Here is a 26,190-nt window from a genome sequence, read left to right on the forward strand (position 1 = left end):
TTCATGCAAGTGTGTTTAATTTTGCTTTGATTTCATAGGTGGTAGAGGGCCCCTGCCTTGTATAGTTGTCATTTAATTTTGCATTTTATTTTTCTCATATATATTAGCTGTACATAAATTGCTTTCAAGTTGATTGTAGATTAGTGATGCACATGGCCTTTTAATGACTAATGAATGACATGATAGAATCATCTTGTCCTTTTGCTGAAGCAGCAAGGATACTGGGTCTCATAGTCACTATCTCATTGTTTGGTTATTGCATTTTATTTTGATTGAACTAGTTGTATATTCACACTTTTGTTTAAATACTAACTCCATCAATAACATGTTTTAAGTTCTTTTGAAGTGCTAAGTTTTGGAAGTTACCATTAGGGACATAGGCCTTGTCTTGAAATCTTTATCCATACTTGTCCTTTAAAAGTATTCTTAAGACCTTAGAATAGGATTTCCATTTGCATTAAACACTTTAGAAAACCAACAAGAACAAAACCCCAAAAACAAACATAAACTATAAAACAACGAAGTAAGAGAAATGTTAACTAAGCACATATAGTGCACCACACTTCATCAGTTTACGATACCCAGATTGATAATTTATGTAGAGCAATTTAAGACATTAAATTGACTAGACATTTTGGCGCCGTTGCCGGGGAAGTGTAATTAGGAGACCTCATTTCTTACATCTAAAAAAAAATTAACAATTCTTGAGTATGCTCTCCTCCTGCACTTTGTGTGCACTGGAGGATCAGAAAAATGACTGTTATGTAAAAAAAAAAAAAGTTAATAATTCTTGAGTATGCTCTCCTCTTGCACTTTGTGTGATCTGGAGGATCAGAAAAAGAATTGTTATGTAAAAAAAGAAAAAAGAAAAAAAAAAAGGAGACAAAATAAACTTAAACATTTCAATTGATTCAATAAAAAAAAAAAAAATGAAAAAATGAAACTCAACTGCTTTGATAGGTTCAAATTGTCCAAAATTGTCTGGTTATGGTTTGTAGTGGTCTTCAAAACACTGTATCCTGTTTTAATAAGGTTTTGCAACTTAGCTGCGGAAACTGCCCTGATTCCGCAGCTAGCTGAGAATTCCGCAGTTGTTTCAAGGTTTAGCAGGTTACAAGCGTCCAATGAAGAAATCGACCACATGGGCATCTCCAGAATCGTCCCAACATGGATCCTATCCTAGTCACCTAGCTCAGATCTATGAAAAATCAGCCTAAGACCTCAGTCAAAGTCTTGTTTTTAGCATGTTTTTCTTGAAGTGTTTGCTGCCTGAAATTGAAAATCATTAATCCTTTTTATAAAATTTTACAATTTCAGAGAAGAAAAAAAAAGAGAAAAGCAATCTATGGCTATCTCCATTCCTAGTTTTCACTGTGGCTTCAATAAAAATCTGCCTCCCTGACCAAGCATTGGCCCTGAAACAAACCTGCAAGAACATTTGTTAAAAAAAAAAATAGAAGCTACAATCAGGAGACACTCAAAAGAAAGCTGCAGATAGAATAGGAAAGCCTAAAACCTTTCAGCGCATTCAACGAAAAAAACGTGATATACTACAGATGCTTAACAAATTTCCTGATAAGAAGGAAAATATCAAAGTTTCTGTTGAGCCAGAAAAGCGTAGTGCACTTGCGCTGTGCTCACAGGTTATGGAAGCCTTGGATGGTGGGTCAGTTCTTCAAAAGAAGATATTCAAATTTGGGGACAAAGAACTCCTGGTTCTTATAACAAATCCAAGAGGCAAGGTCCATGTAAGGTTGGCTACAGATATGGAAGGACCACTTACGCTACACTGGGGCTTGTCAAAACATTCAGCTAGGGAGTGGACGCCACCTCCATTGGACATTTTACCTGAAGGGTCGAATCTTTTGCAATTAGCTTGTGAAACACCTTTTAAAGAGGGGTTTGCTGGAGATGCATCATTAAAGTCTGTTGAGATTGAGATTGACAAAAGTAGTTTTCTGGGAATGCATTTTATTCTGATCTCCTCTGGTAACTAGATCAAAGACAATGGGTCAGACTTCTATTTTAGTCTGAGAGAAAAAGATACAAAACCTGTAAAGCAGGCCGAATGCAGAACAGTGAACATAATAACTCAGAAAAATGTAAACATAGAAAAATGTCATATTTTAAACGTTTTATTTGCCCAAATGGAGACGAATTTTAAAAAACTAAAACATGGGTTGTTTTTCCAGCTGGGTTAATTAGATAACCCAGAAACCGTTTGAAGAAATTTGTGGCGGTCTGGGAGAAATATTTGGTTCTTTGGAGCCCATTTTTGACTGCCGCGCGTGAAAAAAAACAGAACTTTCAATTAAATGAGCGGACAGTGATTTAATTCGGCTGTGTGCTGGCACCACCACGTCTTCCACCCTTTGCCACCACGTCTTCTGCCCTTATGCCACCCGTTTGCAAATCATTAATACCTGTTTAGCAACAGTCTGAATTGAACACGGCACTGTCTGACTCCATTACATACGGCTCTTCACTCCATAAAACTCCGCCAAGCAAGAGGTGTTTAAAACTCATACGGCTCCTCTCCACCGTATTTTGTGCAACCATTTCATCAACATGTAAACGTTTCTCACACAGCCGTTCAGTTCAAAAAAAAAAAATCCAACTCCACTTCCCTACCATACCATTGTGTTAAAGCTGCACCTTGTTCGCTACGTCTCCATTTCATTTTGTGAATTCATCTCAGTTGTTCATCCTCTGTTTCTGCTTATAGCTCCTGAACACTCCCGTACCCCTATCCATCTTCCATTTTCAGTCATTATTCTTCCATAAACCTTGCAACATAGTCATCTTACCTCTGTTAAACCATCACACGCAGTTGAATTCCAGGTTGAATTTTAAACAGAGGAAAGGATGGGTCGGTTATTAAGGGCAGAACCGAAAGGGCCAAATAGTTATGATCATGGTTATAGGCTGTTTGTCAAATTATAAGTCCATCAATAAAACTGTTTTGCTCCATTCACAGAGTTCCTAAATGCAGACAATAAAAAAAATTTCGGTTGACTGTTTTAGCCACTTTCCGCAGCTAGCCCAACTTTCCGCAGCTAGCCCAACTTTCCGCAGCTGTTTTGTTAAACTCTAGGTTGCAGGTGTCATCAAGCAAAACAAGCCACATGGGTAGCTAGGGGAATGTTGGTACATGGATGGTGTCCTATTCATTCGATCAAATTTGATGGAAAAAACCCCGGTCAAAGGGAAGTCAAATTGTGTGTTATCACTAAGTCGCCACACTGAGTCGCTGCATGTCAAGAAAAAATAATAATTTTGAATCAATGAAATGAACAAGTTATTTTCTCACTTTTCTGAAGGTATTGATTAATTTTGGATTGATGATGAAAGATGAATGGCTAACTTTGTATCCAATATTTTTAGCTACAGAACTGTGCACATTCCGCAGCTGTTCTCCAATTCCGCAGCCATAAAAACCTCATTGTTCAAATCAGCCTATCTTTCTCATACAAAATCAGATTTTGATGATTTAACTAGCATTGGAAATATCTCAACAAGATCTATACAATGAGAAATCTATCATTAGAGTTTGAAATGGCAAATAATGAAATAAATTGCTGGAAAGAAGCAACATTCAACTTGGGCACCAATTTCAAAGCAGGTATAAATTCTTTTGATTTTTCCTTTGAGAACTTGTTTCATTAATACAAATTCTTAGTTTTATGTGCAAATATCATAACTAGAGAGATTTATCACCTCTCTCCTTTGATAATATTACATTCCATTGCAGAAGAAGTATTAGTTTTTTTGCAGGTTCTAGGAGGAAGGAAAAATGACTACAAGAGAATGGTGTCTCTCTAAGAGACCAATTTGTTTCATAAGAAGATGATCAACAACAAAGAGGAAATATGCTGATGCAAAATCAGATCCAAACACTTGAAAAAAATTTCAGATACTATTGTCTCCATCACATCCATCCATCACATCCATACTTCATAACAAACCATTCATCTCATTTCACTCCATATTTTCCATTTACATTCACATACACTTTCCATCTCTTTTTGTCCATTCATAACCCACAAATAAAAGCAAGAGGCTTATTCACATGCTTATTGCCATTGCCATTTTTTTTCTCCATTGCCATTTTCCATTTTCATCTTCTATTCCTTGTCATTTTCATTTCGCAAATAAGCCCTGCTTCAATGCAAATTATTGAGTCCATAGTCCTTTGAGTATAAGTTCTTTGTAAAAACACCTTGAGGCTTGCATGCCTTAATGGCAAGTCCTCATGTTGACAAACAATGGGAATACATTAATGTCCCTTGTTCGTCAGATCTTCTAGGTGACTCGACTTCAACAAATTCATTCGTACCTAGCAAGATGTGTTTGGGCATCTTGACTCTCATTGTCAACAATGGTGAGAGTTCTCGTGTTGACTAGTGGCATCCATTAATGGCCACTAAGACAACAATTTCCTACTATGTTCGACATCAGAACATCTTTTCACATAGTAGGAATTGTGCTAATGAGTTTTGAAGACATGAAGACTATTATTTTCAGCATTTTGGAACAGATTCAACAAGTTTTAGTAGAAGCAATAAAAAGTCATCTTATCTCTCTATCCATGACTCCTCTTGTTCAGCCACTTGAAGAAGAATATGATCAGAAGTTTTCAACCACCACACATACAACTCATCCATTCCAAAGGGTAAGTGAAGGTACGTCATTTTCTAACTTTTGACCATAGAATTCCATAAAAATCTAGAATGATAATTGTTGGAAAAACATTTCTCTTCCTCATTTCATAAAATTGCCAATACCATCAGTTGGGGGGGGGGGGGGGGAATACATTCATATTCATATCTTGCCATGTCCATATCATATTCAGGAGCTCACATACTTCCAACATATATTAATTATTACATTGCTATTATGAGCATACAATGGCTTTTGAAAAAGTGCTTAAAGGATAAATTGGATACAAACAAAATCATGGTTGTCACACAAGAACCAACCACCATGCAATCCAATAAAGATATACTTTGCAACAATAATCAAAATATCATTATGCAAAGCTCAAAGATCAAAATAGAAGGCGAAAAAAAAAAATGGTTGTAACACAAGAACCAACCATGTTGCAATTCAAGTGAAACACTTTGCAGAAATATGAAGTTATCAAATGATATCATGCAAAGTTAAGCCAAAGCTCAAGGATCAAAAGAGTTAATGTAATATATATTGCATGAGGACATGCAATAGCTTCAGTTGGGGGGTATGTTGAGTCTTGAAAATGTCATTCATTTCCATTACACTTTCACTATTATGTCCATTATATCACCTCCATTTCACTACTATGTCACCACATTCATCCCACTTTCATTATCATTGGACCACCTTTATGTTTTTCCAATCTTTATTAATTCTAAGTCTTTTAAGTGAATTTGTGGTTAAAAACTAGAAAATAATGTGCATATGCTTATACCTAACAAATGGGTTGAGGTTGTTGACATGTGTAGGTTGAAAGTAGACTTCTAGAAGACCCTTATGTGGCACTCTAAGGCTAAATTCGAATTTGGTTGGAAAGAATCATGGGATCATGAGGATATGTGTCATGTCTCCTAATTGTATTGTAACTCTAAGAAGACATGTGTCTTATCAGTTCCTATTTTGATTAGGACTCTAGAGGTAGAGGGAGAGATTGATGGATTCTCATTAATGAGATGGCTCTCATCTTTTTGTATAAATAGGAGATCTCTCTCCTTCATCAGTTAGTCTTTTAGTCCCTAGTTCTTAAGTTTGTAGTTCTTCCTTGATGGCTTTTGAAAGCTTTGGAGAACTTTGTTGTACTTTGTACTTTTGAAGAAATTGAATAAAGCTTTAATGTTCTCAACATGGAAGGAGATGTGAAGTAGATGTCATGAAGCATATTAGAATGTAAGGTAGAGTAGATTTCATTTTGTAAATATTGCTTTGTAGAATGTAAGGTAGAATAGATTTCATTTTGTAAATATTGCTTTGATTTCATTATGTTATTTGATTGCTTTCAAGTTTGATAAATGAGATTTTTCATTCATGCAATTTTAATTCATGCAAGTGTGTTTAATTTTGCTTTGATTTCATAGGTGGTAGAGGGCCCATGCCTTGTATATTTGTCATTTAATTTTGCATTTTATTTTTCTCATGTATATTAGTTGTACATAAATTGCTTTCAAGTTGATTGTAGATTAGTGATGCACATAGCCTTTTAATGACTAATGAATGACATGATAGAATCATCTTGTCCTTTTGCTGAAGCAGCAAGGATACTGGGTCTCATAGTCACTAGCTCATTGTTTGGTTATTGCATTTTATTTTGATTGAACTAGTTGTATATTCACACTTTTGTTTAAATACTAACTCCATCAATAACATGTTTTAAGTTCTTTTGAAGTGCTAAGTTTTGGAAGTTACCATTAGGGACATAGGCCTTGTCTTGAAATATTTATCCATACTTGTCCTTTAAAAGTATTCTTAAGACCTTAGAATAGGATTTCCATTTGCATTAAACACTTTAGAAAACCAACAAGAACAAAACCCCAAAAACAAACATAAACTATAAAACAATGAAGTAAGAGAAAGGTTAAATAAGCACATATAGTGCACCACACTTCATCAGTTTACGATACCCGGATTGATAATTTATGTAGAGCAATTTAAGACGTTAAATTGACTAGACAGTATGCATAACACCACTTCTCATATGATTTTGGAGGCCTTCCCCTTAGCCAAATTGAGAGAAAGATAGCTTGTTGGAAAGGTATTCCTATCTAGTTTCTGGGAAATCTTGAATTTTCTCATTTGTAGGTCATTTTCCCCCTCAAAAGTGGAATCTCCCAAGTCTGCTTCCTGTGTGTCGAAAAAGAGGCAGAGAGGTCATTTTTTTGATGGTTTTTGACCTTTAGGTGACCAAGTTCTGCTCCAAAAGTGATGAAACTTTCAGGGATTGTTGTTATCATCATGTTGAATCCAAATATGCAAACCATTCCTCGAAAAAGTATCCCAGTCAAAATCGTAGCGCCACCTAATGCAATTTTCTGTGTTGGGAAATTTCAAAATTTCAAAATGACAAAAACTCACCAAAAATTGCCCAGATTTGGCACAAGGCATTCTCATTAATTACTTTGATGGGCTAGTGAGGCTTCAACCAATATTTTTAGCTTGTCTTGCTCCTTTTTTCTCCTTAAGGCCTTCCTCAACCTTGCCTTAAGCTTTCTCATCCTTATATTGCATATTTTGTTCCGGGTCATATAGTGATAGGCCATGTGGAGAAGAATACTCTTGTCTCTATTGGCCTTCTCAAGCAACCTTTCAAGGTGTATGTTGACTCTTTCAAGCCAATTTTCACGGTCATTCTCAATCTCTTGCTCAATGGAGGTCAACTTGACCTTTGCCTTCTTAGCCTTTTGCCTGTTCTCCTTGATTATTTGCAACTCCATGAGAACTTGCTTGTCGGGCAATTGTTTTTTCTCTTGCTCTAGATATTTGATGACCCATTTAGCCCTCTCTAAGTTGAATGACAAGGCTTGTATGCCAGCCTCTTGTTCCTTAATGAACATGTCTTTGAAATTTCTTGGATCTTGAGCATCCAAGTCAATGACATCCACTCCTTGTGTCTCCTCATGATCAACAAGGACAAAATATCTTTCTTACCCATCACTAGGATCCTTCTCATGCATATTTTTCTTTACCTTTGCTTTGCTACTTATGTCTCTCCATGGAACTATCACTGAGTGTCTCTTTCCATTGTTCTCCTTTGGTTTTACAAAATGTGGTTGTATATGGATGTTTATGGATAATAGTGTGGAAATAAGGTGAAGGAATGAAATGGGCAGAGGGTATGAAAGAGGGAGTGTGAAAATGTATGTTGAACAAAGTTTAGGGATGAGTAGGGTTTTAGGGAGAGTGGGTAGGGTTTGGTGATGTGAGTAGGGCTTGTAGGGTTTGGGGAGAATGTATGTGAGAATGGGATTTAGGGAAAATATATGAGGGAATAGGGTTTAGGGAAAAGAAAATAGATGATATAGGACAGCCATAAATGAGTGAGCTTTCAAAATATAGGAGATAGTTTAGTGAAAACTAGGGTTTGACTTTTTGAGAGACAAAATCACCAAAGGCTGATGCAACAACCTCTTTTCAACAAGAGTGATTGTGTCACTTACTTGCAAAGAATAAATTTGGAAGTTTTGAGGTGATTTGAGGAGATTTGGAATAATTTGGAGTGTATCTTCCAGGTGCGTAGTGCACTCACCCAGGTGCGTAGCACCGATTTGGTGCATAGCGCCAGTTCAATTTTACACTACAGGAAAACCCCAGGTGCATAGTGCCATTCCTATGCATAGCTTATTTTTGTAGGACACCTTTGGAGGAATTCCCATGTGATAGCTCGTTGGAAAGCTTGGCGAGTCTACTTTCCAAAACATCTTCAATTTTTTGATTTTGAGTTCATTTGCCCTATCAAAATTCCAATCTCCTAAGACTGGTCAAAATGTGCAGAATGAGGCTGCCTAAATGAAGAGTGTTGTTGCAGTAAATTTTTGAAGCTCTTCCTCAACTCTAGATTGAGCTAATGATAGCTCATTGGAAATATCTTTGTGTCTACTTATTAGTTGACTCATCAAGCAAGTCATTTGGTCATTCCATCTAGGAGAAAACTTGATTTTACCATGGTCACTCCAAAGGTGCAACAACTCTCCTGAGGCAACTGTATTTTTGACATTTCTCTAAAACCATGAAACCTGTGTAAAAAGTGAAGGAAAATTTTCTTCTTTGGCCTTTTGTGGACAAGAACCTCTCTCACTTTTTCAAAATTCATTTTGTCTTGCTCAGAAACAAAAACCCTAGGAGAGGGAAATGTGCCTTACCTGAGCACAACTAAAGCACAAACAAGGTGTAAAATGACCCATTGGAACTTGAAATGATGATGAAAACTCTTTGAATGATGGTACAATAAGCCGAATGGTGACATGGATTGACACTTGGAAAACTTTGGAAGGAGTGAAAAAAATCCTAGACCTAATACCTAGTGACCAAATTTTACTTGAAGATTCACTGAAATGAAAAAATTTGACTTTGACTCCCTAAGACCACTTTGTAAGAGCATGTTTGATCACTGGTGGAAGGCTTCAAAGACTGACACTAACATACACCAATAATATTGGAGCAAGGAAAGAACTTTGACTAGGTTGAATTATACCAGCCTCTAGAATTTCTGCAACCATACATTCAATTTCACTCTTTTGGGCATAGGGATATTTGTAAGGCTTGATGTTTCGAGGAACACTTCTTGGAATCAAACGAATAGCATGATCATGATCACGAATAGGTGGGAGGCCTTTCAGAGTCTCAAATACCTTGGAATGATTGTCCAAGACTTTTTGGAGATCTGGAGAAATAGATGATTTCGATGTGGGAACCTCTAGCGAACTTAATTGTGCAATTACGCCTTGTTTTTCTTTATTTAGAAGCTTTGTCATTCTGTTAGAGCTAATTATCTTTCTCGGTTTCCCTACGATACCCCTTAATTCAAATTCATCTCCTTTCAAAGAAAATTTCATGAAAAGTTCTTAAAAATTAAAAGCTATTGTACCCAAGGATTGTAGCCATTGGACTCCTAGTACAACATTAGTACCACCCATTGGAATGGAAAGCATTGGGTTATTCAATACATATTCTCCCATGGATAGACTGATATTATGGAACTTTCTAGAGAAATTTATGGTTCCTCCACTTGTAACCATCACTTGACACTTTGGTGCTGGATATAGAAAGCAATTCGATTCCTTGGCTATCTTACAATGAATAAAATTATGGGTACTGCCCATATCAGTCAACACTATTATCTTTTTCTTCTTGATATGTCATTCTATCTTGATAGTTATGAGGAGTGGTAATTCCGGCCAATGCATTACAAGATATGGTCGGATTCATTTCTCCTTTCTCTAGGGTTTTTTCTTGGTGTATATCCTCTTCTTTTGACATTTCTTGTTCCTTTTCTTCCTCCTCTTCACAATCTATGTAAAATAATTTCTTCTCAGAACACTTATCATCTTTATTGTATTTTCTATCATAACTGTAACAAAGCCCTTTTCTCTTTTTTTCTTCCATTTTTTGTGGTGTCAACCTTGTAGGTTGTGGAAGGCTAGGAGACACAACACTTCCATCTTTATAGTTGTGAGTGGTAGGCTTCCTTCTTGTCATAATTTTTTTTTCATTTTTCTTGCCAACCTGAATGCCTTCTCCAATGAATTAGGTTCCCATAGGTGAACCTCATGTTGGATGTTATCCTTTAAAGTCCATATGAACACATCAATCCTATGCTCCTCTGGAATATATTTTACCCTTATATTCAATTTTTGGAAGTCCTCAATGTGCTCCATCATTGAACCCTTTTGTTTGAGATTTATCATTTGGATAAAAAAGGTGTTTCTTTTGTATCCTCATAATGTGATATCATTTCTTCCGTAAAAATTTCCTTGCTTACGAGAGCAAATCCATTGATACCATACAAACTTGTTTGGTTCCAAATATAAAGTTGCAATGCATAACTTTGTGTGTTTTGCACATTATGGAGATCAAAATATTGTTCCATCTGTAGTATCCATGTTATGGGATCCTTGCCATCAAACTTCCTCATATCGATCTTTGGAACGTGGCGGGTCTTTGTTCCAATGTTAGAGTCTATGAAATCATGATTAACATTTCTTTTGTTCTCATCATGAGTTTCCTCTATTACCTTTTCGCTATTAAGAAGCCTTTCTTGTAACAAATTTGTCAAACCTTCCTTCAAACCTTCCAGGTCTTTCTTCAAATCTTCAATGTTGTCATTCTTTGAATCATGATTAACATTTCTTTTGTTCCCATTATGAGGTTCCTCTACTACCTTTTCGCTATTAGGAAGCCTTTCTTGTAGCAACTTTGTAAAACCCTCTCTCCAACCTTCCATGTCTTTCTTCCAGTATTCAATGTTGCCTTTCATACCATCCATCTTAGCTTCCTTTCCATTAATCTTAGCTTCCATTCCTTTCTTTAAAGCGTCCATATTAACTTCTGTTACTTTTTGTGAGAGTGAAATTTGTTGCACTTGGTCTCGTAATTTAGATATATCATGTTGCATTTCTTTATCTTCTTCATGAGTCATGCTAGAGCCTTCAGGTTGCTTACTAGGTGTTTCCATTTTATTTTCTAGGGGCATCAATTAATGATTATAATGCTTCACTATTCCCTTTGAAGTCATTCAAACTAATTTTCCAAACCAAACTTTCCCACGATAATCTGATTATAGACGGGTTCAGTACAACGAACTTGTAAGAAGTGCCACGTGCAACTGCTTTGACCCGAGGACCTAAATCTGATGCAAAGAAAAATATAGACTATCCTCATTCTGTAACTTACAAATTTTCAATATGATGCTTAGAAAAAAATTTATGACGATTTTCCCTAGGTCACCTGTTTGAGATATAATTCGGGATCTTGCAAAAACCCTAACTTCCTTGGATCATATCTTTGAAAATATAGTGAGAAACGATATGAAATTCGGACTTGAGGTTCAAGAAGATTTCATCTCAAATCATAGAAAAAAAGTTATAGCGAAAATTCCATGATAACCTGTTTGGAGCAGCGAAACCCTAGAATCCAAAGCTCTAATACCAAATGCTATGTAACCAACTCACAAAATAGAAGAAAGATAGATCAACGCCTTCAAAATTAGCCTCTTTTAGGGGGAAAAATCATTTAAATTACACAAATGAACAATTCCTTTGATGTTACAAATGACAAAACCTCCTTTCTATATATAGGGGTCTAATGGGTTACAATATAATCAAAGCCGACATAACAATAATAATATAAGGGAACAATAATAACAATAGTGGGCTTCTATGGGGCACAATAAAAAAAATATGGGGACACTAGGGGCACAAAAATAACAATGAAGACTACAATGAAAATAGTATTGTGGGAATCACTAGTATTATAGGGACATAACAATGTATTTAATCCATTTGAGAATTGGGGCATGGACTTCAGTGGTCCTATTGATCCTCCATTCAGAAAAAATAATATAGATTATTCTGTGCACTAACTACCTAACTAAGTGGGTTGAGGTGAAAGTAGTGAAGGCAACAACTGAGAAGAAAGTAGTTAAGTTTCTAAGAGAAAACATCTTCTACAAGTTTGGTTTTCTAAGAGAATTGGTGACAGACTAAGGCTCCCAATTCCCCTCTAATCTAATCAAGGGGATCATAAAATAACATCACATTTGACAGTGGAGGTCTACTCCTTATCACCATTAAGAAAATGGACAAGCAAACATGACTAAAAAAGCATTAGATAGCACTCTGACCAAGGTGATTAGCAACAAAAAAAAGGATTGGGCATAGAGACTTGTTGAGGCCATTAGGGCCTACAATACCACCTAGAAGACTACTAATAGGTTCACCACCTATGAGCTAGTTTACGGAAAGAAGGCATTATATCTATTGAGTTCGAGGATAACAAATTAAGGATGACAACCTACTTGACATGGATCTCACCAAAGCATGAGATGAAAAATTACAATAGTTAAATGTACTTGATGATATAGGATTTAGGCCTTATTATACCGAAGTGGTCCAACTGCAAAGAAAAATATGGCATGAAAATCATGTCAAAACCAAATCCTTCAAGGAGGGTTATTGGTCCCTCTTGCAAGACTCAATTTTAAGGATTTTAAAGGGAATCTCATGACTAAATGGTTGGGACCTTATTTGGTGGAAAAATGTTATGATAATTGTATAGTCTAGATAAAAACTATAGATGGAGAGAAAATTCCATTTTTGGTAAATGGTTATTGATTGAAATTCTACAAGAAGACTCTCTCCAGCGCTAAATTTATTGATTCAATAAGTAAGGAACAACATTTTATTGGGAGCCTCAAAACTCCCAATCCATTTAGCCTCTGACCAACGAGAAAGAAAGAAAGAAAAAAGAAAAGAAAAAATGCCTGAAACGAAAACCTCGTTTGAGACACTGGAGGCAGACCCATTTGCTGAAAACCACTATGAAGCAATCTATGAGTCTGATAAAAAGAAAATAAATAATAAAAAACCCTAGGTGAAAATCTCCCTAAAGGTTCCTATGGAAAACCTACTAGCTAAAAATTTCCATGAGGCAGCTAGTGAACCTTGAAAAAAAAGAAAAGAGAAAATGAATAAATAATGAATAAATTTATGAAAGATAAAAGTATTTTATCTTATCTTTATCTATGTGTAGGTATCACAAACGAAAACCAACAAAATAGGTTAGACAAACCAACCTGCACATTTGGACCAAGGAATCAACTCATGCTTTCTCCTAGGGTCCAAAAAGTACCTCTAAACCATTTTCCATCATCATCCATCATCCATAACATCATATCCACATTTCCAAATCATTTTCATGCATTTATTTCCACTTCCCTGAACTACTACAAGAAGGGTCTTGTAATGCTACAGGATAACCCAGATTTTGATAAAGTGCTATAGATCAAGAAGTTTCTCTACATAGAAGCTAAAGAAAAGAATCAAAGGAATCTTGACACTTAGACATTCTAAAAAGATCCATTTTGTTAGTTTTTCTTCCACTGTTAATCATTTTAATCCCGCAACAACTCAAAATCCCTATCTTTTCCATCACAACCACCATCAAGATCATCTCTGACACCATCACCATCTCCTCCTTGAATTAATAGTGCATGTTTTAGAAGAATGTTCTTATGAGCACGATGTATTTATGTGACTACTACAAGAGACCATATATTCTAGTAGCAGCCTACAGAAACCCTACAAGCCCATGTCTCCAACACCCTTGAGAAAGATCACAACATGCCAGAAATTCCTACATCTCCATAGAAACATTAGGAGTAAAAATACACCTTCCAACTCAAAAAAATGGCCTTGAGAAGTTAAAGGGTCTGTTGTAGACCGCTACATGATCACCCTGTTCAACATCAACAAGATCAAAACACTTTCAAAAGCATTGGAACAACCTCCAAGAACATCAAAATGTAAAACATAATGTATGAGGGTATTCTAACCTTACCCTTTGAACTAATTTAGAGCATTAGAATACGTTAAAAGTGCAAAAAATGAATGGTTTTATAATCAAATAAGACTAGCATAGATCTTGGTTAGATTTGGCAGAAGACTTCACTTTTTCTTCAAGTTCTCCACATGTGTGAGCGTGAATACGACAAAAATAAGGGATAATTCAAAAATAAAGTTGTTGATGCTTACTAATGGTAAGGAGAAGTGGAGTAAGAGGACTCTCAAGGCTGATAAGAGGTAGGCGGGGTCTAGCTCAGCCACTACGCATTGAGCTTTATCTCACCATGCACCAACACTATCTCCACTTAACTTTGGGATCGACTTCAAGTTTGCCACCTATCCTCACTACATGTTATGCATGCAATTAGTGTTAAAGAGCCTTAATGAAGCCTGCCACCAGTATAGAAGAAGGTTACAAATATTAGGTTTAGAAATTGTGCGCTACAAGTACCAATCTATAATGTTTTAGAGGATATAAAGGGTTCAACTCCAGATAGTCAAATAACTACAAAATTTCTCTAGTGGTTTACTCTCCCTGACAACTCTTGGGACTCCCCACTAAATCCTTAGCTCCTTTCAATAGCTTGTGTAGCCTATCGACTTTCCTCTTCAATGGAGTGTCATAATCATGCGCATCCTTCTCATCTACATGATATGTAGATGAAGACTTTACACTCAAAAATTTTCCACCAGTGCTCTGAGAACATGAACTAGGTGTGTCAGGGCCCTATGAACTAACAATATAGGATCTAATGAAAATTAAAACTGGTGTAGAACCAGTGTCATATGAACTCATGCCCCTTGAACTTTATGGACCCGTCATCTGCGGACATTGTGCCTAAGGTCCCTATTTCTCTCCCTCAAAAGATCTTCGAAAGGCTCTATCATCCTCAAATATCAAATCCTCCCTCACAACACTCTTGCTCAAGGAAGAGTTGTATATGCAGTAATCATTTGAAGTCTCACTATACCTAATAGAGATACCCTTTTCTACAGTGGGTTCTAGCTTCATCCTCTTCTCTAAAGGGACATGTGACCATTTTAGGCACCCAAAGATATGGAAGTGCCCAATTTCAAGCTTTTCCTAGAGAAAGCCTCCTCAAGAGTCTTCCTCCCCAATACATGATGAGGACTCCTGTTTTCAACATATACTACAATGCTACAAGCCTTAGACCAATGAAAGAATGGCAAACTTTGATCATGCAACATAGCTCTAACTGCTCCCACAAAGGCCATGTTCTTCCTTTCAACAACCCCATTTTGTTGTGGGTTGTAAGAAATTCTCAACTCTCTCTTAATTCCTACCAGTGTACAAACATTGTTGGAGAAGTTTGAAGCATACTCAACCCCATTATAGGGCCTTAGCACCTAAATATTCCTCCTTATTTAGTTCTCCACAAGAGCTTTGAACTCTTGGAACATCTTGAAGACCTCATCCTTGGTCTTCGTGAAATAAATTTAGGTCTTCCTAGAGAAGTCATCATTGAATATAAAATAATACTTATAACCACTTAGAGAGACTAGATACATTGGACCATGTACATCACCACGAACCAAATCAAGTGAAATTGTTATCCCGTTGCCATTTCTTGGAAAATAGAGTCTTGGTGTACTTCCTGAGAGCACACCCCATCCTCATGCTCCATGCTAAATGCAAGTAATCCTATGACGATATACAATGTAAATGAGCCATCCTCATATGCCATGGCTCAAATATATCTTTGCTACTATTGTTGCTCTGAATCAAGGCATCATTAGGTTGAAACATGAGCATATACAACTTCCATTGTCTAATCCAAATCATTTTGGCCAAAGTGATGTTGGGCCCCTTAGGGTATCATTGTAGCTACTACAACACCCTCAAAAATTTTGGCTTACACTAAATTTCAGAGCCTTCCTTGGTCTTTTACATTGTTGTCACAAACATTGAATCTTATCTCATGAGCTTCCTTGTAGTGCTTTTTTCCCTTTTGCATGTTGGGTTAATTGTCATTTTTTGGCATGTTTGGCTGTCGTGCAATGTTTGTAAGCCTATTCTAATGGTTTCAAAGTTTTATCTTTGTGTATATGAGTTGTTCTAACTATGTAAACATATGGCACACCCATACACAAAGTTGTGAGCATTGTCGCACAAGTTTCATCATGGTCTCCCCAAAGTCTATCTTAAGTGTCACACTTGTTATATCTTGTCGTAAACTAGTCACACGAAGGGAAGTGATTTGTTCATGTGTTTCGATGATTTATTTTATCATGTCTTCAAAGTATGTTGTGTGTGTGATCACAGTTAAGTTTCATCACATTTCATCACCTATCCCACACTTAGCCATTTTCATAAAAGCCTTCTCGACCAAATTGAACTGTGTAATGTGCAGTCTCAACCCTCTAAGTTGTGACCTTGCTGCTTGATACTGTGCAAAGCACAGTCCTTGTCTCCTAGGGCTGCTACACTGCATAGTTCCTCTGCCCAAGTTATGTCCTCCAACATGGCTTGAATTGTGCACTTCGTATCTTGAAACCTCAAGCTCACCCCCTGAGTGCTTGAACTATGCAGAAGCCCAAACTCCCTTGACTCCCAAAACTGTGCAGTTGACTCTCCCAGTTTCCATTCCCTCATCTTAAACCCACTACATTTGGAAACTATGGAGTCTTGTCCTTCATGCCTCTCCGAGCTGCACACTATGCATTATCTGAGTCCCTCTTCCCAACCTATCACTTATTCTGGGTTTAGTTGGTGGATCAGAATGCACCATCTTAGATAAGGGTTTTTCAGATTAATGTCATCTCGTCATGAGTGAAATGCAGGAACATGTACCCTATCATGTCATGGAAATATGATGGAGAAGGATAAGAAGGAGTGAATCAAGCCTAAAGACTCTCTTGTAGCTGAAATGAGAAGTTGATCAATCAAGAGAAAGCAAAGGGACACAAGTTTGTGAGCACTATTCAAGACTGAAGATCATTGAAGGTTCTGCATCACCAAGCTATGTAGAGGTGAAGAGAAAGCATCTTCAAGAAGACATCCAGAACGTAGCAGCAACAATGACTTGACATTTCCATATCATCAAGAAGTCCATGTATGTAGTGTCATGTCATGTCATGAGTGGTCATATGCTACATCACTATTGTGGATCATGTATAGTGTATTAAAATGTATGGTAAAGTGGAAGTCCAAAGGACACACATGGAATGTAAAGAGTCATGTAAGTTGAAAAGTCATAGGAAGTCAAACATTCATGAGGGTATTCAAAGAGTCTCCCTTGGTTATATATACTCCCTTATTGTATGAACAAAGGACTTTTCACCTTGGATCCTCTTGCAAGGAATTAGAGAAATCAATTAGTTCTTTGAGGAGCAAGGAGTGGCTCTAATGATCCACTATTGGGGATAGAGAAGTACATTGTAAACACGTGTCTTGGAACTTTTACTTAATAACATAAGCCTTCAAGGCCAACACGTTCTTCATGCATGGACTATAATTTTTTGTAACACTATTATGTGGATGTTTGTATTTCATGTTTTCTTTCACATGTCCTGAGATAGTTGAACTATTTTGCTTAGTTTAGTACTTATCTTATTGAAAAGGTGTTGTAATGGTTGTTATTGTTGTCCCATACTTGTGGACTATTCTATGGGATATTAGACATACCTTTCTTTATTTTTTGGTTGTAACAATCATCACATCTATTGTGGACTATTTTGATGGGTGTTAGAGATACCCTTCTGCTTCATGTGTGTCTCTTCTTGGGTGGTACTATTACCTCTCACTTAGAGGCTCACTTTTCTCCCCCTATGCAGTAGAATAACCTCAACATAGTTGCAACTGAACACTCACCAGGCACACCTTCTTGGTTTTCGAAGATACCTTTACATCCCTCTCTCTTGCTGACATTTAGGGCCAAGGAAAATCTTTAAGAATTCGGGAACCGAGATTTATATTGGATGGGACTCCTACACCAAACGGTGTAAAGTATAATTGGGACTTCACATCGGGGAGATCCCCTTAATGTTGGCAGGTACATCATCATCAACAGGTATATGAGTACATGTCCTCATCTAAAAAACACCTCAAATCCCCATCCTCTATGGAGGAAACATATATCAAGTTAATATTCAACAGAGAGGCATACAAAACATCCCTCACTACCATAGGAAATTGAGACTCCCTCACAAAATAAATAGTCCCATGCCCAATTGCTATGATCATGGTGTCATCTCCAAGTACCACCTCACGAACAACTCCATCCTCTCTGAGATCTGTAAAGTAATTTCCGACATTTGAGATATGGCATGTGGCTCCACTATTAATGTACCAAGCATCTGAGGAATCTAAACTAGAAGCGAGACAAGAAATCAATGAGAACTTCTTCTCAAATCGAGTGGAAAAATCATCCAACTCTACTAAAGTTGCAACCTAATTCTTGTTCTTATTTGGGTAAGTTATTGCATATTGTCCCATGTTATGACAAGCAAAGAATTTCACTTTGTTCATATCCTTCTTTAGTTCCCCCTTCTTCTTGGCCCCTTCTTGAATTTCTTCTTGCCCTTGGAAGCAAGAGAAACATTTTCCTCATCCTCTCCATGTTTTTGGTCGGTAGAACTTGAGCCAAGTCTCATCTCCTCCTACATGAAATCATCCCAAAGTATTTCCCAATGAAGAAAATTATCCCTTTCAACAATTCCACATAGAAAGTTGTCCCAAGGTTTAAATAATCCCTTTAAGACTACTCTAACCATCTCATCATCATCTAACTACTCTCCAACTACCCCTAATTCATAAAAAACTTGAGATACGTTGATGAGGTATGGGGTGAATTGATTTGGCTTCAACATCTTGGAATTCCCCAATTTATCTCTCAAACACCAATTTATAGTTCTAATTTTAACTATGATACATCTTGCAAAGAGAATGAGACATATCCTTTGCATGTGTCTTACTAGTGACATGAGGAATCACATGGTATTTGATGGCATGAAGGATAATTATCTTAGATTTCACATTTTTCCTATTATAAGCAACCAATAGTACTGCACCTGTAGGAATAATGTAGGATTGATTAAGGATGTACCACACTTTGTTTTCCTCCAGAATAAGGCTGATCCTTGATTTTGATGGGAATAAATTACTGGCCCCCTCTAATCTGTCCTCAAAACTCAAACTAGTGACCATGACAAATACAAGAAAACCTCCTCCTTTGATGAACAAAATTGAGTTATAATTGTTGTCCCACTATTAATTCAATATGAGAATCCAAGCTTTGATACCATGTGAGAAAATGCACTCATAAATTAACCTATAGTTTAGAAATCTCTTGTAGGAATTTCATTAAACATTTTGTCTACACATAGGTAACTGTTCCAATAAAAATTACTCAAAAAATTTGCATACAACTCAACAAATAGAGGTATGAATTTTATGAATAGCAACACAAAAGACAAAGCTAAAATTGAAATCAAAAAATTATGAACAACAAACGGATCAAAAAAACTCATAATTTTTGGAAAAACTATCCTTGGAAAAATCCTTGATGGAAAACTAGTGAAAGAGGGGTATTTTATTATTATTTGAGCTCTCAATTTTTTTTACATTAGATAAATTCAATAGCAACTTATCTCAACCAATTAGCAATGCCTTTTCTTAAAATTCATACTACAAATTCTCCTTGAATTCCATGCCAAACACTACCCAAAATTATGTATACTTTTCTGGCGTGTTATAACATTAAATGCAGAAACTCCTTGGATTTCATGCCCAAAAATAGCTCAAAGCTGCCTCAAAATGTGTGCCAAGCAAACCTAGAAATTTCCCTCGAATTTTATGAATGAACAATAGATAAAAATTGATTCTACAACCTACAATAAATACGTTTTATGTTCTAATTTAATGTTGTTGTACTTTTCTCTCAGGATAATACCTCTTCCTTGATTTCTGTGCCACCTCTTTTGCTTGAAAATTAGTGCTCAGTTTCCTTGGAATGTGGTCCTCTTATTTTCTTCACCTTCTCCTCAACTCAACCTCTCTTCTTGGTCTGTTATATCTCTCATAAAATTGAAGAATGATATCTCCTAGGGATTTGTGCCACTTAAGAAGCCAAATGTGTGTGTCTCTTCATCTTCTAGCTAGCCTCGAGGATAAAGGTTGAGACTTAATATTAGCCCATCAATATCCAACAACTATGTTTAATATTTCATTAACTTTACTTAAAGTGAACTTTTTATCTCATAACTTTATATCTCATAAAGTTAATTTATTTTCCAAGTCACTTTAGTATATTCTCCCACATGATAGCCCCAAGCCAATGTGGAAGACACTTATCCTAGCTAACTTTAATAGGGAAGATAATGACCAACTTACATAAGTATGTGTACTAGCCAAAGATGCAAGAATATGTAGCTAGGTTCATAAGATGATGTATTTTTTTCTATACCAACAAGCTTAGTAATAGAAAACAAGGTCTATACCATCCCTTTACCAACTCATCCTTGAGAGAGCATTTCCATGAAATTTGTGGGAGCTTTACCGAAAACTATGAATGAACATGACTACTTGTTCATGGTAGTTGATAGGTTCATGATGATGTGCATTCTCATGCCCTAAAAAATGACCATTAATAGGAAAGAAGAAATAATTTGTTCTTTGGACAGGTTTGGGTGCACTTTGGGATACCAAGGCGCATTGTTTTAGAGGACACAAGATTTCTTAGCAAAAGTCACAGGAAAATTACATGAGACATTTAAGAAGTCACAAGAAAAGTAAAATGTGATCATGATCAACACAAAATAGAGAATTTATTCAAGGTGGGAGACAAAGTATGGTTATAGTTAAACAAGGAGAGGCTAAAAGGTCCTAGTAAGAAATTCAAGGATCTGCAATATGATCTTGTTGAGATATTAGAAAATGTGGGAGATAATTCCTATAGATTCAACCTACCCCCATATATACACATTTACTCTATGGTGAAAGTAAAAAATCTAAAACTCTAAGTTTTTGATGATGGATTAGGAAGACGAGTATGTCCTACCTTATATAGAGTATTTAGCAATATATACTCAGACATAGCTGATAGATTATACAATTTCATAGAATAAGTGTAGATCTACACGATAGGGGTAGCATGATCTTTGATAGATTAATTTGAAAGGGAAACTTATCGGTAAGGCTAAATGGTACTCCAAGAAAAAGATAGAGGAAAATTTTCCTCACCTCATTTAGTAACATATTTGGGAGACCAACAGTCTCCCAAAATGGGAAGGTATGATTTGGATTGGATTAGTATATTGCTTTTCAAACCTCTTGATGCTTTTAAGGAGGAAAAATCAAATAAATTAGCTCACAAAAGAAATTATAGCGACACGAAACTGTTTGGAGCATTGGGGTTGGAAACCTTTTGAGACTAGTTTGAGGCTTTAAATGACATTTTTTGGGGGGAATTTATGATTCCATGAGTGCAGGACACCCCTAGCGCTATTATACACTTGAATGCTTTTCTAATGGTGTAACAATTGCGGCAATCAAAGTTTGGATAAAATTTATGCCTCCTGGAAGTTGACCTATCATGACTGACCACCACCATAATTCAATAGGATGCCACATAAACCCCATTACTCATGGAAAATGGGATAGAATCAAGGGCCCTTTGAAGAAGAATCTAGAAGGGTTTAGTTTTAAATCATATTGAGGTGAAATGGGTCAAATGTAACCACTAGTTGGCTATTGGTTTGCGTTATAACTGGGTCACTAGATGGAAAAGGGGTTCTATTTTATTTTCTTACATTTTGTTCCATAGTAGAGCAAAGTATCTTAGTGTAAATAGAGAGAAAAAAAACAGGGAGGTTTGTGTCCTGTTGTAAGGAAGACCCAACACCCCCCATTATTTAAATAATGGGAACCCTTTCTAATAATTTTTGGCTAAAACATCTTTTATGATTTTCATATTAATTAATTTTCTTACAATTTTTCCATTTTTTTGTTTTAATCGGATTTATATTTTTATTATTTAATTGAATCCAACTTTTCATAAGCTTTCCATCGATACTTGCTTCAGCTCATTTGGTCAACCGATTTGTAAATAGCGCTCCTTTGAAGTTTGATAATTTTCTCAACTCGACTAAAAAATGTTAATAAATGTATGATATTTTAATTTTTGCAATTAAAATAGTCATTCATTGTGAATATTAACTCTCAGTTAATTTTTACTAATTCTTTCATTTTTCACTAATGGTCTTAAAAAATGACCCAGCCAAATTGTAAAATGGAGGAAAACACATTTCGAGATCTTGGTAATTTACTCCAATTTGTTATTTTAAAACAAATTGCCAAACCCAAAACCCCAAAATTCCAAAATGGTTGAAGTCCAATTCGTAGAATCGTTAATTCACGTGGGTCCCACTTCTCATCAAATCCCCCTTCCAAAATCCCAAAATTTAAAATCACCGAAATAAAATTTGCGATGCAATATTGTGATTGTGATATATTGCATATCACATATCGCAAAAACAAATTTCATAAGTCATTCATTTAAAAAAAACTTGTTATGCGCTTTGGTTTATACGAGTGGTTAAGTTTTTTTAACATAAGGTTTGATTTGTCTCAACTACTTATGCCTCCCAATTCCATGACCTCACGCTCACCTCGCCTCCTTATCCCTCCACCTCACACTCCACTCAACTCACAATCCCACTCCTCCCACCTTCCACGCTTCCACTCCAATAACTCTCACACCTTATAAATCCACTACTCCCTCACGTAACTTGTTTCATGTTAACTTGTTTTATTAATATGGGTTGATTCCAATGGTTTGTATTTTAAATATTGTATTAATATTATAATAATTATATTATAGTTATAATTATTTATTATAATTATAATTATAATATTATAAAATATTTTAATTAATTTATGTAAATACTTAATTTAATTTGTAATCACAATTAACTAGCATTAACTAAAAAAAAGTATAATCTAATTTAGGATTAAAATTTAATTTAAAATTCTGATTTTTAGCCTGGGCAACAGAAATTCCAGAATTTTGGCAATTTTAATACATCAATTTTGAAAGCTCATAAATGGAGTTTTACTTGGCCAAATTAGGCCCACAATGACTCATTGGAAAGATAAAATTTTGAAAAATATTTCTGAAGTAGTTGCATTCCCATATTATCATTTATTGGATATAAAATCCAGCATAAGATCAAGCTCCAAATATTTTAACAAAACTAATCCCTAAGTTTAATCTTCTGCATTTTCATTTTCCCACAACTTCTTCTGAGTCCAGATCCATTCACCTATGTTCTCCTTGACCAATTAAATCTTCACAAGAATCAATATAAAACTTACTTTTCTTTTATTTTGATTATGTAATTAAGTTTTGATTGGATTTGTTTTAATTCTAGATTTAATTTTTTGATTTTAATTTAGTTTTGATTTGTTTATTGTAGGAAAACAGTTGAAGAGATGAGGAGAAGAAGATCTCAATCAATGAGAATGTTCCAACAATAAAAGAATGAAATTTTGAGCCAATGAAAATTGATGGAGCAAATTTATTCTTCAACAAACTTTCTTATTAATAATTCCTTTGTAAATATTATAAATAGTAGATTGTAGAATGTATTAGAGGCTTCTCTTCCTACTAATATGGAATTATAAAAACACTATTGTAATAGAGATTTAGAGTTATAAGTGAGAGGAGAGAAAATATCAGATTTGGAGATTATTGAGGATTTTCTTTTTTTTACATTCTGAATTATGTATGATGAGCAGAGCTTGCACTACTACAACTCTTTTTGTAACAACAGAAGTTCAAAGATTGTAGAGGACTGTTGAAGGCTAGAGCATGGAAACTGATTCAAGAAATTGGTATTTATAATACTATTGTTTTAAATACTAGTTTCATTTTATGCAGGAATGTGTTATTTTATTCATATTTATGCACTTTTGTCGATATGAGTAATGTGTCTCAATTATATGTTATTATTTATATATATGCTCTGATGGGTTGAATTATGATTTCTGTCTTTTAATACTGATTTAACAAATAGTGATATGTTGTGAACTATTTTCTCGTATTATTGTTTAATTATTCAAATTAGTGATTTAACAATCAATATCATTTTATGAACTACTTCCTAAATTTTGTTGGTTGATTATTTCAGTGAAGAGATCTCTTAATTGAATGTGACTTGGAATTCATAATGTCAGTTAATTGAACTACTACGTTAACTTGACATTCATTATAAGCCAGACATATTTAAATCCCAATAATTTAAATATCTTGCTCTCGGTTGGTTAGATCTATATCTACCTAATTGAGATAGGATTAGGATTTAGTTCCTTGTGTTTGCATTTTAGAATAATTTTGCATATAGATTTAATTTTACATTATTAAAATTCCTCTTCACAAAGAGGTAAACTTTAGTTGTGGCTTGGCTGAGCCCCAGATTAGTTTAAGGATCACTTTATTTCCTAATCAGCAAGAGGGATGATATGATGTCTCTTCTCCATTGGTGGATGAAAGTCATATTTTAAGCCATTTGGAGATTGAGAGAAGGTAATTGGACCTAGTTAAACTAGTCAGAACCACCATTCCAAATGGAAAAAGAGATGCTTTAAGGTCCAAACCAAGTGGTCATCCCTAATGTTGTTGCAATGTATTTCGAGGCTTCAACATTATGGCACTAGAAGGAGGGCATAAAACTTGTTGTCTATTGGAGCCTTTGAATTATGACATTTTTTATTACAACGACTCCTCTTAAACTTCCAATTTGGATTTGTATCCACAGATGTCTATCTTCCAATACTCCATCAGAAGTGGTAAGACTCTTGTCTCAGGTAAAGTTTAATGGTAAGAGTAATACTTCTGCATTTAATCATGCTTTACAATTCATTCAAAAATTTTCAAATTCTACTTTTCAAGGAATTGATAAAGGCATTTTATGCAGGATTTTACTCTTACATTCTTAGCAAAAGCTAGAAGCTAGTGTCAATCACTTCTAGTTGCCTCAATTCACAGCTAGGATCAATTTGTTACAATCTTCCTTTGCAAATTTAACTACTATAGCTACGAACAGGTATGCGATGAAATCGAAGATTTACGAAAGTTTGAAAATGAGTCTTTGATTGATTTTACCATTCGATTTCATTTAAATTGCTTGAGATTTAAAATTAAAGAAAAAACCTTAGGAGATGAATTATTAGATTGGCTTGATTATATTTTCTTTCTTCCTCCCATTCATAATTCATGTGAAATTATTTCAAACTTTTCTCAATCTCCTTCAAATTTCATTAACATAATTGAGAATTCCAATATGGAGGTGAAAACAAATGATGATGAAGTGACCTCTATTATGTACGATCAATTTCTTCATTTATTGCACACTTCCTATAGTATTAATAATGATCAGGATGCACCTTCACATGTCAACGAATCTCAATCACAAAGGTTGGATAATTTTACCATTTAAATCCAAGAAGATATTAGAAACAATCTTTAAGAAAATACCACTTTAAAATCTGAAAATAAATATATGTTAAATTCAAAAAATCAGAACATAAATTAGCAAGTATGAGCAACAATCAAAGTTTTCAATAACACACAACCTGTTGTACAAATTTCTGAATTCTTTTACGATGAGCAAATGCCAAATTAAAAACAACAAAAAAACATTCTTCAACAAGGCACAAGTACACTAATGAATGATCTCAAATCTGAAATTTACAATGAACGTAATGCACAAGAATTCTCATATAGAGACACTTTCAAATCCATTGCTTATGATTCTCATTTTTCCCTTTATCCTAACATTTTTGCTGATGGCAATTTATCCCCTCTTAACATTAATGATATCTTAGAAAATAGAGAGGTTGATGTAAATGAATTGCCAATTAGTTTTTATCAAGATAGAGAAATAATTATTGATCATTCTTCTCCAATTAATGAACATGAGCTTTATATTCCTTCTTGTTTTGATACATTGGATGAGATCAAAGGAAATGTTAATGAATGTCCTGAGATCATTTATGATAGTTACTTTGACATTGAGGATATTGATTTGCCTTTTTCACAATTGAATCCTCATGATCAAAGTCAAATCACATGTGAAAATGAAGAACACTCTAATTTAGAAATTGTTT

The 26,190-nt window shown here is 35.2% G+C and overlaps 1 protein-coding gene across 1 annotated transcript in view; it reads right to left on the reverse strand.

Annotated features, from left to right (window-relative positions):
* Positions 1-2,331: 2,331 nt before the first annotated feature.
* The window catches only part of LOC149158438 (carbon catabolite repressor protein 4 homolog 1-like), a 93,760-nt gene continuing 69,901 nt past the window's right edge, over positions 2,332-26,190 (reverse strand). The window contains exon 2 of the mRNA XM_089433981.1: positions 2,332-2,423. Coding sequence (XP_089290107.1) covers positions 2,332-2,423 — 92 coding nt within the window. The remainder of the gene's footprint in view (positions 2,424-26,190) is intronic.

Source organism: Pinus tabuliformis, chromosome 5_2, assembly GCF_031772625.1.
Source record: "Pinus tabuliformis cultivar Carrire ecotype Pingquan chromosome 5_2, CPIR1, whole genome shotgun sequence".
NCBI classification, from domain to species: domain Eukaryota; kingdom Viridiplantae; phylum Streptophyta; class Pinopsida; order Pinales; family Pinaceae; genus Pinus; species Pinus tabuliformis.